Source organism: Bufo gargarizans, chromosome 9 (assembly GCF_014858855.1).
Source record: "Bufo gargarizans isolate SCDJY-AF-19 chromosome 9, ASM1485885v1, whole genome shotgun sequence".
Taxonomy (NCBI): Eukaryota; Metazoa; Chordata; class Amphibia; order Anura; family Bufonidae; genus Bufo; species Bufo gargarizans.
In genome coordinates this window covers 173025740-173039927 of record NC_058088.1, presented here as the reverse complement: position 1 = coordinate 173039927, position 14188 = coordinate 173025740, and the positions used below count along the sequence as shown (strand labels likewise).

The 14188-nt window shown below is 45.4% G+C and overlaps 1 protein-coding gene across 1 annotated transcript in view; it reads right to left on the bottom strand.

Annotated features, from left to right (window-relative positions):
- Nucleotides 1-14188, bottom strand: part of IRAK1 (interleukin 1 receptor associated kinase 1) — a 52832-nt gene that overhangs the window by 29675 nt on the left and 8969 nt on the right. The window contains exons 2-4 of the mRNA XM_044269027.1: nucleotides 6673-6849; nucleotides 1317-1466; nucleotides 833-960 (exon numbers count right to left, since the gene is read on the bottom strand). Coding sequence (XP_044124962.1) covers nucleotides 833-960; nucleotides 1317-1466; nucleotides 6673-6849 — 455 coding nt within the window. The remainder of the gene's footprint in view (nucleotides 1-832; nucleotides 961-1316; nucleotides 1467-6672; nucleotides 6850-14188) is intronic.

Below are 14188 nucleotides of genomic sequence, written 5' to 3'. Positions count from 1 at the left end.
GGCGGACTGTATGCGTAACCATTCATTTCAACGGGGGGGGGGGGGGGGCGCACTGGCCACCAATGCTTTTTAAATACCTCCGATCAGGGGGCCGAGATCAGCACAATTAACCCCTGAGGTGGGGCACCTGAGGGGTTAATTGTGCAGATCACAGCCCCCTGTAAGAGATCAGGTGCTGCCAGCAGGGGGCAGTCATGTACACAGTTCTTAGTATATTTCTAACTTGAAGCCTCCCCATCACTATGGGAACACCTCTGTGTTAGAATATACTGTCGGATCTGAGTTTTCACGATCTAACTCAAATCCGATGGTATATTCTAACAGAGGCGTTCCCATGGTAATGGGGACGCTTCAAGTTAAAATATACCATCGGATTGGAGAAAACTCCGATCTGATGGTATATTATTAGGGACTCCTGACTTTACATTGAAAGTCAATGGGGGACGGATCCGTTTACAATTGCACCAATAGTGTGTCAATGTAAACGGATCCGTCCCCATTGACTTGCATTGTAAGTCGGGACGGATCCGTTCGGCTCCGCACCGCCAGGCGGACACCTAAAACGCTGCAAGCAGCGTTTTGGTGTCCGCCTCCAGAGCGGAATGGAGCCAAACTGATGCATTCTGAACTGATCCTTATCCATTCAGAATGCATTGGGGCTGAACTGATCCGTTTGGGGCCGCTTGTGAGAGCCTTGAAACAGATCTCACAGGCGGACCCTGAAACGCCAGTGTGAAAGTAGCCTTGGGTGAATCTTCCCTTGAACCTCCTATGCTTGTGGAGGGATAGTCATGTATGAAGCATAGTTAAAATAGGTGACACTTGGACTTACCTGAATAGAAGAATGAGTATTACTAGCGGTGCTGTCCCTACTGCCGTTAGAGCTTGATGCTTTGGATGGGAAAATGCTACTGCAAACCAGGTTTTGAGGAGGGGGATCAGGAAGAGGCAGTGGGATCTCTAAGAAAAAGACGATGCACAACAGTATTACGTTTAAACCTGTTAAACATACGAATACTAAAGAGCTCTACAGACATATCTATTATACCAAATACTTGCATTACCCATAAAACATACATTTTTAACAACTCTGCATTGTGCTGTTCCTCTGTTATTCTTCTGGGAAATGTATCCAGACATTAACAACTGGGTGTTGCCATGTTCTTTATCAATAGGGAACGTCCCTACACACTGCCTAATCAGTGCTGGATGTGTTAAACTATAGGGGAATTGTAGTTCTATATTTATTCATACATTTCCAAGAGGAATAGTAGAGGAACAGCCAACACAGAGTACCGTAAGGACTTTAAAAGTACCAGAGGATGTTGCAGTGTCTGTTGAAGGCAACTTTCTTTTCTCCAAGCGACTCTGCTCTGGGCAGGGCCATGTACGTGTGGGATGTGAAGGTTCCTTGGCTGGTTGAGCGTTTCGAGCAGCTGCCAATTTAGATTCGTATCCCAACCTCCCTAAGGAGGAAAAACGCAATTCTTAATGCACGCACATAACCAGGCTAGTGACCAGACAGCTGTCAATTATAAACTTACGTAAAAAAATTAAGTTTACAGTATATATTCATATTTTATGAGCGAAATTGGTCAATATACAACTGGAGCCGTTGACATCTGCTCTATAATTTCCTTCAACCTGTGAAGATCCAACGTCTGCAGAATAATCAGCAAGTATAAAATCTAGCATCTTGTTTTTCCCGCTAATGGATCTTATCATGTATCTCTATTAAGTACTCTAAGTGCACAAGGGTGAACTGTTCTGAATAGGCTGCGGATCAATGTCGTTTCCCACTCGGCTCCTTAAAGGAGACCTACCAGGAAAATATGTTTCCTTGGTGTCCACTACAGACTATGCACTTCGTTCACGTTTTACTTCTATATGGAGAGAAAATCCCTGGACGCTGTAGGCCCCGGGACACAGTTTCAGATGAGGTTTTTCTGTCCTGGTAAACTGCACACACACCCACCACAACTCAAGCCAGGCAGGACGTAGTTATTGTATTTAGTGATTTGCATCTCCGTAAGGTCCTATGCCCACGACCGTCTGCATTCTGAGGTCTGCAAATTGTGGATCTGCAAAACACAGAAACCATCCGAGCTGCATCCGCATTTTTTGCAGACCCACTGACTTCAATGGGTCCGTGGTCCGCATTTTGTGGCCAAGTATAGGACATGTTCTGTCTTATTGCGTAAAGGACGCAATGCATGCTTTCCACATCAGTGTGTCTGTTCTGCAAAATGTGGAACATGAACTAAAAATAAATAAAAAAAAATAAAGACGGGACACAGACTGCATATTTTGCAGATCCGCGATTTGCGGGCCGCAAAATAGATACGGTCATGTACATTAGGCCTTAGAACATACTGCATCTAACGATAACCATCTTGCAGGAACCAGAAGCCCAAATTGATGAAACCCAGCCAAAAATTCTTCCCATTCTAAGAGCAGTAAGAAGAGCAACACCATGCAATGCATTATTTCTCCAGCAGAGGCAGTGCAGGAGAGGTGAACACTTAGGCCCCTTTCACACGAGCGAGTTTTACGCACGGGTGCAATGCGTGACGTGAATGCATAGCACCCGCACTGAATCCTGACCCATTAATTTCAATAGGTCTGTGTACCCGAGCGTTTCTTTTCACGCATCAGTTCTGCGTTGCTTGAAAAACGCAACATGTTCTATATTTTGTGTTTTTCACGTAGCCCTGGCCCCATGGAAGTGAATGGGGCTTCAGTGAAAAACACATAGCATCCGGAAGCAAGTGCGTTTTTCACTGATGGTTGCTAAGAGATGTTGTTTGTAAACCTTCAGTTTATCACGTGCAAAACGCATTGCACCCGCACAGGAAAAAACTGAACGCAATCGCAGACAAAACTGACTGAATTTGCTTGCAAAATGGTGCGACTTTCACTGAACGCACCCTGAACACATCTGGACCTAATCCGTATTGTTTGTGTGAAAGGGGCCTTACAGCCGGGTTCTCACACAATTACGGCTGATTGCTGGGGATAACAGCAGGGAGAAAACATTTTTGTAAAAAAAAAAATTAAATAGTGTATTTGTATAGATAGGAGCTGTGCAGGCGTATTCATCTCCATATTAACAGACTACAAATAAGCCTTGTGTGGTCTAAGGTTGCAGTTCATCCTCCCCCATTTTTGCTAACTTAGAGCATAATTTAAAGAAGTGGTCCTCGATTAGAAAAACATGGCAGCTTCATTCCAAAGGCAGCCCCACGCCTGTCCACGGTTTGTGCCTGGTATTGCAGCACAGCTTCATTAAAGTCAATGGGGCTGAGCTGTAATACCATACACAACAAGGGTGGAGCTATTTTTTGAAGAAAGGGGCCATCTTTTTGCAACCCCTTTAAAGTCTCTTTTACAAGGGCTGAACACCAGGAATAAACTTTGTTCTTAGAGAGCATCTGTCAGCAGATTTGTTGCAGATAGAGCAGAGCCTCTAGGTGTAACGGCAACGCCCCCATTGCTCCTAGAGGCTTATTTGCATATATTAAAACTTCATTTTTCTCAGCAATGCAACACAGATTCCTTCAGCTGCCAAGTGCACATGTAACAGGTCAGCCAGTTTCACAGGTACAAAACTGCTGACAGATGCCCTTTAAGAACATTCATTTGGTCGCTCGTCGGCCCGTCTGAACACCCCAGTGTTTATTAGTCGGCTGATCACATCCTTTATGTTAACATTCATATAGCATTATATGAACATATAACATTCACGTTAATAGATGTGATGCTGAAAATATGCAAACTACACGGAGACAAATACTCGTAGTAACAACCGCTCATTCCCCCCCCATACTGTTTGTAAAAGTCCCTTTAAATGAACGCCGGCTGACATGTGACATCATCGATCAGCGTTCATTAGAGGCCAATATCAACCTGTGGAGAAAAAGAACTTTAGACGCGGTTTCCAGTGTTACGTCATCATCACACAACCATAAGCATTTTGTGGTCCGCAAAGATACAGAAGCGGTCCATGGACAGGTATAGGACACTTTATCTTTTGAAGACTGGACACACGGATGCGGAAAGCACATGGGAGTCATCCGTGCACTTTACGCATCTGTAAGTCTATTCCACAAGGGATAGAACATTTCTTATACTTGTCTGCAAAATGCAGATGGCACACAGACCGCTTCCGTGTTTTTCGGGCCACAAAATGCTTATGGTCACGAGGCCTAAAAGGTGTTAGCCACTTTGCCATATCTTTATTTTACTCACTGTACTTCTGTCCCTGCTGCTCTTGTGTTCATTAACCTGCATCCATATTCTTTTTCATGTGCTTCCCCCCCGACTGGCCCCTTGTGATGACATCACTCAAAATGGCTCCATAGGCTCCCCCGTCCGGTCTTCCACCGAGCAGACTCTGAAACAAGTGCTCGGTGTCTGGGAAGTAGAATCAGCTTCTGCCTCCAGGTGTCCTGACCCTGGAGCGACCGCTGCAGCAGGTTCAGTCAGTGTGCACACTCACTTCTCTAGTCACCTGCGCTCCAAGGCCGGGACACATTAGGAAGGAGCTGTCTCCACTGCGCAGACGCTGAATGCTTCTTGTGGAGTCTGCGCAGTGGAAGACAGGACGGGAGCATGCAATGCCAACAGGACAGGGGGGAGCCTATGGAGCCACTTTGATGTCATATCAAGGGGCCAGAAGCTGCAAAAAAGAATATGGATGCAAGTTAATGAACACAACAGCAGCAATTATCCACAGGCTGTATTTACAGCAGCAGCCACCAAAGGAAAAAAAACACACAAACACAATTTTATATATAGTATAAAAATAATGTATAAAAATATAACAAGTTAATGAAGTGAACAACAGCAGGAACAGAAACACAGTGAGTAAACTAAAAAAATATTGCAAAGTGTATGACTGACTTCTACTAGCATGCGTAGACTATTATTGTACACTACTGTTTCCTGTTTTCTTTTCCATTTTTACAAGCAGGTGCAGTTACTGCTGTGAACACGTCATATTTTTAGGTCAGGAGCGAATCGGCACACTTTACTCATGGGTCAGTGAAAGCAGCATTTCCCCGTCATGTGTCACCGCTTTTCTTTTTCAGCTTCTTACTTTTCTGGAATGTTTCTGTGCCAATTACAAAAAAAAATAAGTCTCTGTAAACCCATTCACTTCTCCCACAGTCTAGATGTCAGAGAGCAAAGAGGTAGGTTAACTTTTTTTTTTAATGAAAAACAGTTTTCAAACCAGCCCCTGGATCTGAATACTTTTGTAATTGCATGTAATTAGTAATTTGGTATAGCTACTGTTATTCACTGAAATCTGTTTAGCGCCACCTGCTGTTTGCTTTTTTTTTTTTTTTAATTTCTCTGTCCTTCTCATGGAGACGGAAGCACATGCTCAGTTCCATCCTTCAACTGCCTCCAGCTGCACGAGAAAAGGAAATGCCCCGCGAGAACGGAGGCGCCCCCCCTAAGCTGACCGCTTGAACAAAAACTAGCAGAACAATTGGAGCAATAAATGAGGAGATCTTTGGATCCATGTGAGGTACAGGGAAGGTTCTGTGCCTTAATAATGTCTAATTTTAATTTTTAAGAGAACTGTATGACTATCAATTCCCTAATTTTTTTAGTATTTTCTTCAGCAGCAGAACTAGTTCATTAATAAGATACAAAAATATGGTAATTTCAATGAATGGACCATTCCTACTGCTAGTGGAAGGGCCCCTAAAGGTGACATATTAGCACAGGAGTTCTAGATGGGTGATAAGTGACCATCAGGTATCCTGGGGAAAAACATAGGAATCTGAAAGGATACATCCTGTAAAATACCAGTTTCCTCTACCAGAGAACAATCAAAAAACGGTCAAGCAGCACCTATTAAATGTTTGTTGGTGGATCCCAGGGAAATCAGACAGATTTGACAACTGAAATCTCATTTTTATGATCTTAATTCCCACCAGCGCCAGAACTACACAGCTTTGTCCATTGCGTGGTGGTAGAGCTGGTTACTGCAGCACTACACCCACTGAAGTGAATGGGAACAGTGCTGCAGTAAGCGACCCCATCATCTACTCAGTGGATGGAGTTGGTTAGTTTTAGCACTAAGGCAGCTGGAGGCACACTAGTTGGGAAAAACTGGTATGTAAAGGGTAGAACCCCACTCAAACCATGATAAGAAATTAGAATCTGCCACCAGCCAAAATCGATTTAATGGATTAATGTTTAGCTGACAGATCAGAAACTTAATCCACCCGTCAGGACGCAGCTTTGCCTAGCCAATGATTGACACTTCATCTGTACATTGGAGGCCAGCCAGTTGCAGTGAAGTGTTCACTAGCGCGATTCGCTGGCTGCCTTACAGTACGCACGCTTGAGAGTGGAAGAAGGCGCTGCTCAACGCTACCTGCAACAGCGATCGTGGGGCCACTTCAGACCCTCACCGATCGAACGCATGATCTGCGTGTTTTCCGGGCAGATTACCGGGAACGAGCGTTTCAATACCAGTCACTAAGCGATTGGGCTGCTAATAAACAGCAATTTTGTGAAAAAAATAAACAGTATAAGACAAAGAGCTGGAATCAGCGTATCGATACGGCAGCATCAATCTGAAGACTTCTTATATTATTAAAAAAAATAATAATTTAAATTAAACCAGTCAGGAAATAAGAGATGAGATGGACTCACAACATTCAAAACTGTTGAGTGCCCGGAATAAACTCAGGCTCCGCAAGATAGACAGCAGGTCCTTCAGGCGGGCGTTTCTGTTCATCCAGTGCCACATCACCCCTTCGGTCCGACTCCGCCGGTGGCCCTGTTGTTCCAGGAGGCGCAGATCTGTCTGGTCAGGAATAATCAGGGAAGCTGAAAAACAGAAAACACAGCCATGTTCACTGACAGGGAACCAGGACAAAAGTCTTATCTTCTATTTGCTGTGCAGCTGAATGAATAGTGTTATCAGCGGTTACAGGACACCAGGAGCACGGCTCAGATGTGAATCATTATGTAATATGACTGCACAATAAAGCAGATTTATTATTTTTGTTGGCCATACACCTTAGATAGCTGGCAGCTAAACATCTATTCCTTCCAACCCCCTCATACGCATACATGTGCGCTGTGCTCGAAATGTTTTCTTAAAAAGAACCTGGGGGCAAGCTGCTGCCGATACCTCTGGCGGTGGCTTTTCTCCCTTGAGAACAAAAGGATCGGGCAGTTAAAACCCAACATGTCCAACCCTTTTTTCCTCACCCCGTCATCTGCCATAAAGGGAGGAGGTCAGGACACCGCCATACACATCTAGTCTTAACAACAATATAGTAATATATAAGCCGCCTTTAGGCCTCTTTCAGGCGGGCGTTGCAGGAAAAGGTGAGGGTGAGTTGCGGGAACATGCACGATTTTTCCGCGCCAGTGCAAAACATTGTAGTGCGTTTTGCACTCGCGTGAGAAAAATCGGCATGTTTGGTACCCAAACCCGAACTTCTTCACAGAAGTTCAGGCTTGGGATCGATGTTCTGTAGATTGTATTATTTTCCCTTATAACATGGTTATAAGGTAAAATTATAGCATTCTGAATACGGAATGCATAGTACAACAGCGCTGGAGGGGTTAAAAAAAAACCCCCAATAATTTAACTCACCTTAATCCACTTGATCGCGCAGCCGGCATCTCTTTTGTCTTCCTTCTTTGCTGTGTGCAGGAACAGGACCTGTGGTGACATCACTCCGGTCATCACATGGTCCATCACAATGGTAAAAGATCATGTGATGGACCATGTGATGACCGGAGTGACATCACCACAGGTCCTGTTCCTGCACACAGCAAAGACAGAAGACAGAAGAGAAGCCGGGCTGCGCTATCAAGTGGATTAAGGAGAGTTAAATTATTATTTATTTATTTTTTAACCCCTCCAGCGCTATTTTACTATGCATTCTGTATTCAGAATGCTATTATTTTCCCTTATAACCACGTTATAAGGGAAAATAATAATGATCGGGTCTCCATCCCGATAGTCTCCTAACAACCGTGTGAGAAAATCGCACCGCATCCGCAGTTGCTTGCGATTTTCACGCAACCCCATTCATTTCTATGGGGCCTGCGTTACGTGAAAAACGCACAAAATAAAGCATTCTGCGATTTTCACACAACGCACAAGTGATGCGTGAAAATCACCGCTCATGTGCACAGCCCCATAGAAATGAATGGGTCGGGATTCAGTGCAGGTGCAACGCGTTCAACTCACGCATCGCATCCGCGCGGAATACTCACCCGTGTGAAAGGGGCCTTAGTCCTGGAGACAACTATAAGCATTGTAATGGTGGCCATTAGTACATTGTTCTATAGTGAAAATGCAGAGATTTCCCACACCAGGAAAACTCCGGGACTTTCCAAAGCAAAATTGTCTGTTACTATTAAAAGGGTAAAAAAATAAAATAAAAAATAATATCCACAATGAAAGCCTTAACAGGTTGCCCCAAGCCATGGCGTAACTAGAAATGACTGGGCCCCACAGCTAATTTTTGAACGGGGCCCCCCATAGCAACTTCTTCACATCCCCCACTCCTGTGGCTAGTCAAGAGCGCTCTCTCAGACGAGGCCCAGAAGCCGCTCCGTCCGTATATAATGTCATGGTATAATACTGTTGAGGGGGGACTTGACAAAATCTTTTACTCCTCCTCCTGGGTCTGGGTCCCAAAGCAGCCGCTTCCCCTAAAGCAGTGCCCCAATATTTTAACTTCTCACCAATCCACAATATAGAGGATAAGTGCTGCTAACCACAGATCAGACAGTCAATCGAGAAGGTGCACTGCCACTCCATTCCAAGTCTATCTGACTGCCGGAGCTAGCGGAGCGCACACATTGAATAAATCCCACAGATTGTACGGGTGCTCGGACAGGCCTAGAGATCCAGCACTCCAGTGACGTCAACTTCTCCTTTACTGTAGTAAAGTTAATAGCAGCCTGCACATGGTCCCGAAAGTAACCATCCCTGACGCGTTTCAGATATAGAAATCTTTACTCATAGTGATGGTTACTGTTGGACAGTGTGCAGGCTGTATCTGAAGTCACTGGAGTGCTGGATTTGGTTTTCTTGGCTATTCAGCCATCTCTGTCCGTCCCAAAGACGTAGGAACAGTAAAGTGCACGCTTGACTACTGGACCCATGTTCTTGTGAATGCTGGGAACCCAGGTGATCGGACCCCCAAGGATCAGACACTTATCACCTATCCTGCGGAAAGGAAATATGGGTTATCCCAGGATTTAAACTTATGTACAGTCGTGGCCAAAAGTTTTGAGAATGACACAAATATTAGTTTTCACAAAGTTTGCTGCTAAACTGCTTTTAGATCTTTGTTTCAGTTGTTTCTGTGATGTAGTGAAATATAATTACACGCACTTCATACGTTTCAAAGGCTTTTATCGACAATTACATGCCATTTATGCAAAGAGTCAGTATTTACAGTGTTGGCCCTTCTTTTTCAGGACCTCTGCAATTCGACTGGGCATGCTCTCAACTAGGGCTGCAGCTAACGATTATTTGAATAATCGATTAGTTGCCGATTAATTTCTACGATTAATTGATTAATCGGGAAAAACGACAAAATTACAAAACAAAGAGGTTTATATGATCTTACTTGAAAAATGATGTTCAAAGGCCATATTAAAACAAATTGTGGACGACACTATTATGGGGAGGATCTGTGGATGGCGCCGTTATGGAGGGGGGGGGGGGATCTGTGGGTGGCGCCGTTATGGAGGGGAGGGGGGGGATCTGTGGGTGGCGCCGTTATGGAGGGGGGGGGGATCTGTGGGTGGCGCCGTTATGGAGAGAGGGGGGGGGGGGATCTGTGGGTGGCGCCGTTATGGAGAGGGGGGGGGGGGGGGGATCTGTGGGTGGCGCCGTTATGGAGAGGGGGGGGGGGGATCTGTGGGTGGCGCCGTTATGGAGAGGGGGATCTGTGGGTGGCGTCGTTATGGAGTGGGGGATCTGTGGGTGGCGCAGTTATGGAGAGGGGGATCTGTGTATGGCACTGCTATGGGGAGGGGGATCTGTGCACTGTTATGGAGAGGGGGATATGTGCACTGTTATGGGCATAACAGTGCACAGATCCCTTTCCCCATAGCAGTGCCATACACAGACCCCCCTCCCCATGCAATTCGGAATGGGCATGCTCTCATTCAACTTCTGGGCCAATTCCTGACTGATAGCAACCCATTCTTCATAATCACTTCTTGGAGTTTGTCAGAATTAGGGGTTTTTGTTGTGTCCACCCGCCTCTTGAGGATTGACCACAAGTTCTCAATGGGATTAAGATCTGGGGAGTTTCTAGGCCATGGACCCAAAATGTCAACATTTTGGTCCCCGAGCCACTTAGTTATCACCTTTGCCTTATGGCACGGTGCTCCATCGTGCTGGAAAATACATTGTTCTTCACCAAACTGTTGTTGGATTGTTGGAAGAAGTTGCTGTTGGAGGCTGTTTTGGGGCAAAAATTCTTTATTCATGGCTGTGTTTTGGGGCAAAATTGTGAGTGAGCCCACTCCCTTGGATGAGAAGCAACCCCACACATGAATGGTCTCAGGATGCTTTACTGTTGGCACAGGACTGATGGTAGCGCTCACCTTTTCTTCTCCGGACAAGCCTTTTTCCTGATGCCCCAAACAATCGGAAAGAGGCTTCATCTGAGAATATGACTTTGCCCCAGTCCTCAGCAGTCCATTCACCATATTTTCTGCAGAAGATCAATCTGTCCCTGATGTTTTATTTGGAGAGAAGTGGCTTCTTTGCTGCCCTTCTTGACACCAGGCCATCTTCTAAAAGTCTTCGCCTCACTGTGCGTGCAGATGCGCTCACACCTGCCTGCTGCCATTCCTGAGCAAGCTCTGCACTGGTGGCACTCCGATCCCGCAGCTGAATCCTCTTTAGGAGACGATCCTGGCGCTTGCTGGACTTTCTTAGACGCCCTGAAGCCTTCTTAACAAGAATTGAACCTCTTTCCTTGAAGTTCTTGATGATCCTATAAATTGTTGATTGAGGTGCAATCTTAGTAGCCACAATATCCTTGCCTGTGAAGCCATTTTTATGCAACACAATGATGGCTGCACGCGTTTCTTTGCAGGTCACCATGGTTAACAATGGAAGAACAATGATTTCAAGCATCACTCTCCTTTAACAGGTCAAGTCTGCCATTTTAACCCAATCAGCCTGACATAATGATCTCCAGCCTTGTGCTCGTCAACATTCTCACCTGAATTAACAAGACGATTACTGAAATGATCTCAGCAGGTCCTTTAATGACAGCAATGAAATGCAGTGGAAAGGTTATTTTGGGATTAAGTTAATTTTCATGGCAAAGAAGGACTATGCAATTCATCTGATCACTCTAAATAACATTCTGGAGTATATGCAAATTGCTATTATAAAAACTTAAGCAGCAACTTTTCCAATATTTATGTAATTCTCAAAACTTAAGGAAACCTGTGACCATGATTTTGCGCATAGAGCTGGGGACATGGGCTGCTAGATGGCCGCTAGCACATCTGCAGTACCCAGGTCCCATAGCTCTCTGCGCTTTTATGGTGTTGAAAAACCGTTTTGAGTGATATGCAAATTACCTGATATGAGTCCTGTAGCCGGAGATGAGTCAAGCGGAAAGGAGCCTAGCACCGCCCCGCGTTCTCCGAATCTCCTCCTTGCTGGCTGACGTCACAGAGCTGGAGCGCCGAAATCTCGCGATGCGCGAGCTAGCGCATGCATAGTTCGTTCCCTGTGCTGATGCCAGCACAGGGAATGAACATGATGCAGACACTGCGCATGCGCTAGCTCGCGCATCGCGAGATTTCGGCGCTCCAGCTCTGTGACGTCAGCCAGCAAGGAGGAGATTCGGAGGACGCGGGGCGGTGCTGGGCTCCTTTCCGCTTGACTCATCTCCGGCTACAGGACTCATATCAGGTAATTTGCATATCACTCAAAACGGTTTTTTTAACACAATAAAAGCGCAGAGAGCTATGGGACCTGGGTACTGCGGATGTGCTAGCGGCCATATAGCAGCCCATGTCCCCAGCTCTATGGGCAAAATCATGGTCACAGGTTTCCTTTTAGCCACGACGGTCTATTCACTTTAATGGGGCTGTTCTGCAATACCAAAAACTTCCCATGGACAAAGATTGGCGCTCTTTATTGGGTGATAAATTCACAAACCGACTAGAATAAATAAATAAAAAATCTGCATTGCAAATCATATTATTTAGCTCTGGCTTCAGGCCAGATACGTTTCAACAGCAGCTTTTATCTGATAGGTCTGATAACAGGAGCCTTCATCCAGACTGATTGCTGTAAATCACTGACAAAAACAACTCGCTAGTACAGCTGCCCATCCACATAAGATAAAAGTCGGACAAAATGGATGATTTGGACCACTTTGGCTGAGAACCATTTTAAAGTTATACCCCAGTAAGCGTTTGGGATGGCGGACTATTGTCTACGAAAAATTTGATCTACCCGGTGGGATTTATTTGCCCATGATTGTATGAAAATGTATGGCATGATCAGCCAGATTCGGCCCATCATTTGTCACTTTGCGCAGACCCACTGTGTTGGTGTTTTTCTCTGGCAGTTTAGTCAGGAAGGAGCTAATGGTTGGATCATTCATACAAACCATAATGCACCAATCGATCACTCCCATAATCTGAGGTCTGAAGGGTGTCTGACAAGGTGGGCTGATGTGATATCCTGATAAGGGTGTCAAATGTGATGTCGTGATATGGGGGGCCTGATCTGATTTCCTGATATTTATGGGGGGGGGGGGGGGGGGGTCTGATCTGAGGATATGCGTTTTTTTTTTTCTTCTTATTTTCCTCCTCTTAAACCTGGGGTGCGTCTTATAAAACGAAAAATACAGTAAAATGAATCACTTTTTACTGGAAAGTAACTTATCATACTAGAGTTAATTATACGTGTGATGGACGACATGCCATGACACCGTCTGTAAGACACATGGATTATCTTCCGGGAACCTGCGGCCAAAAAAAAATCCCAGTTTCCAGCAGAATGCTGACTCATGGGATCACTGGTGGGAAAGCAGCCAAGAAACCAGCCGCAGATCCAAGAAGGCCTAACAACATCTGGATCTGGACTGCGAGCAAGAAGGCATCTTGCAGCGGCAATGAAGAGTCTGGAGGACCCAGCACCTTGCTGAAGGCTTAGACATGTTGATGGTCTTCCAGACAAGACCAGGATTAGGAGAATTAGTCATACACAGCAATACTGAAGCACAAGAGCCACTTATAGCAACCAACAGATCTACAGGGCATTCCTCCAGTGAGCTGCTTGAGCTCAGGAACAAGAAGTGTTGTCGTGGGGACACAGAGCTCCTCTTACATGTGGGCTGTAATGTCCCCTTCTGATCCAAAGGACAGGAGTAAGATATGTAATGAACCACGAAAGACAGCTTACATATAGGTCTTCCAGTTATCCTTCAATTTAAAGGGGTTTTCCAAGAGTTTTTTTTTTTTTTTTTATCCTCCTCTGGATAGGTCATCATCTGATTGGTAGGGGTCGGACACCTGGGACCCCCGCCGATCAGCTGTTTGAGAAGGTACCGACAGTAGATCACCAAACACAGTGCTGTACACTGTATAGTGGCTGTGCTTGGTATTGCACTCCGATCCATTCACTTCAAATGGGGCTGAGCTGCGCCCCCTAGGCCATGTGAACGATGAACGTGAGATCACTTGGCCAAGGGAAAGCAGCGGGAGCATCGCGGTCTTGTCAAAAAGCTGATTGGCGGGGGTCCCGGCTGTGGCAGAGGATTGGTCATCAGTAAAAATAAAAACAAACAAACCCCTCGTAATTTTGGGGTAGCGTATTCAAGTGCAGCCCTCCGCGCTCAACTGTCGATTTACATTTGATATTGAAATATCTGTATTGGTATCAAATTATGTTCTGTTCTTTCTTAACCGTGTCTGACCCGGACGAATATTGCGACCAGAAATTGCCAACCAAAATTCTTCTGGAGACTTATATGAAGGATGAGACAAGCTGCTATGCTCGGTAGTCTTCCACCATGGAGGCAGATGTTCTATTAATTAGGAATTATGCCCAAGGAGCCCACGTGGAGCTGCCAACATCGTTATGAATGTTCTACTTACATACTCTGGACCCTGCTGGAAAGATGGACATGACGACCAGTGCTGCGTA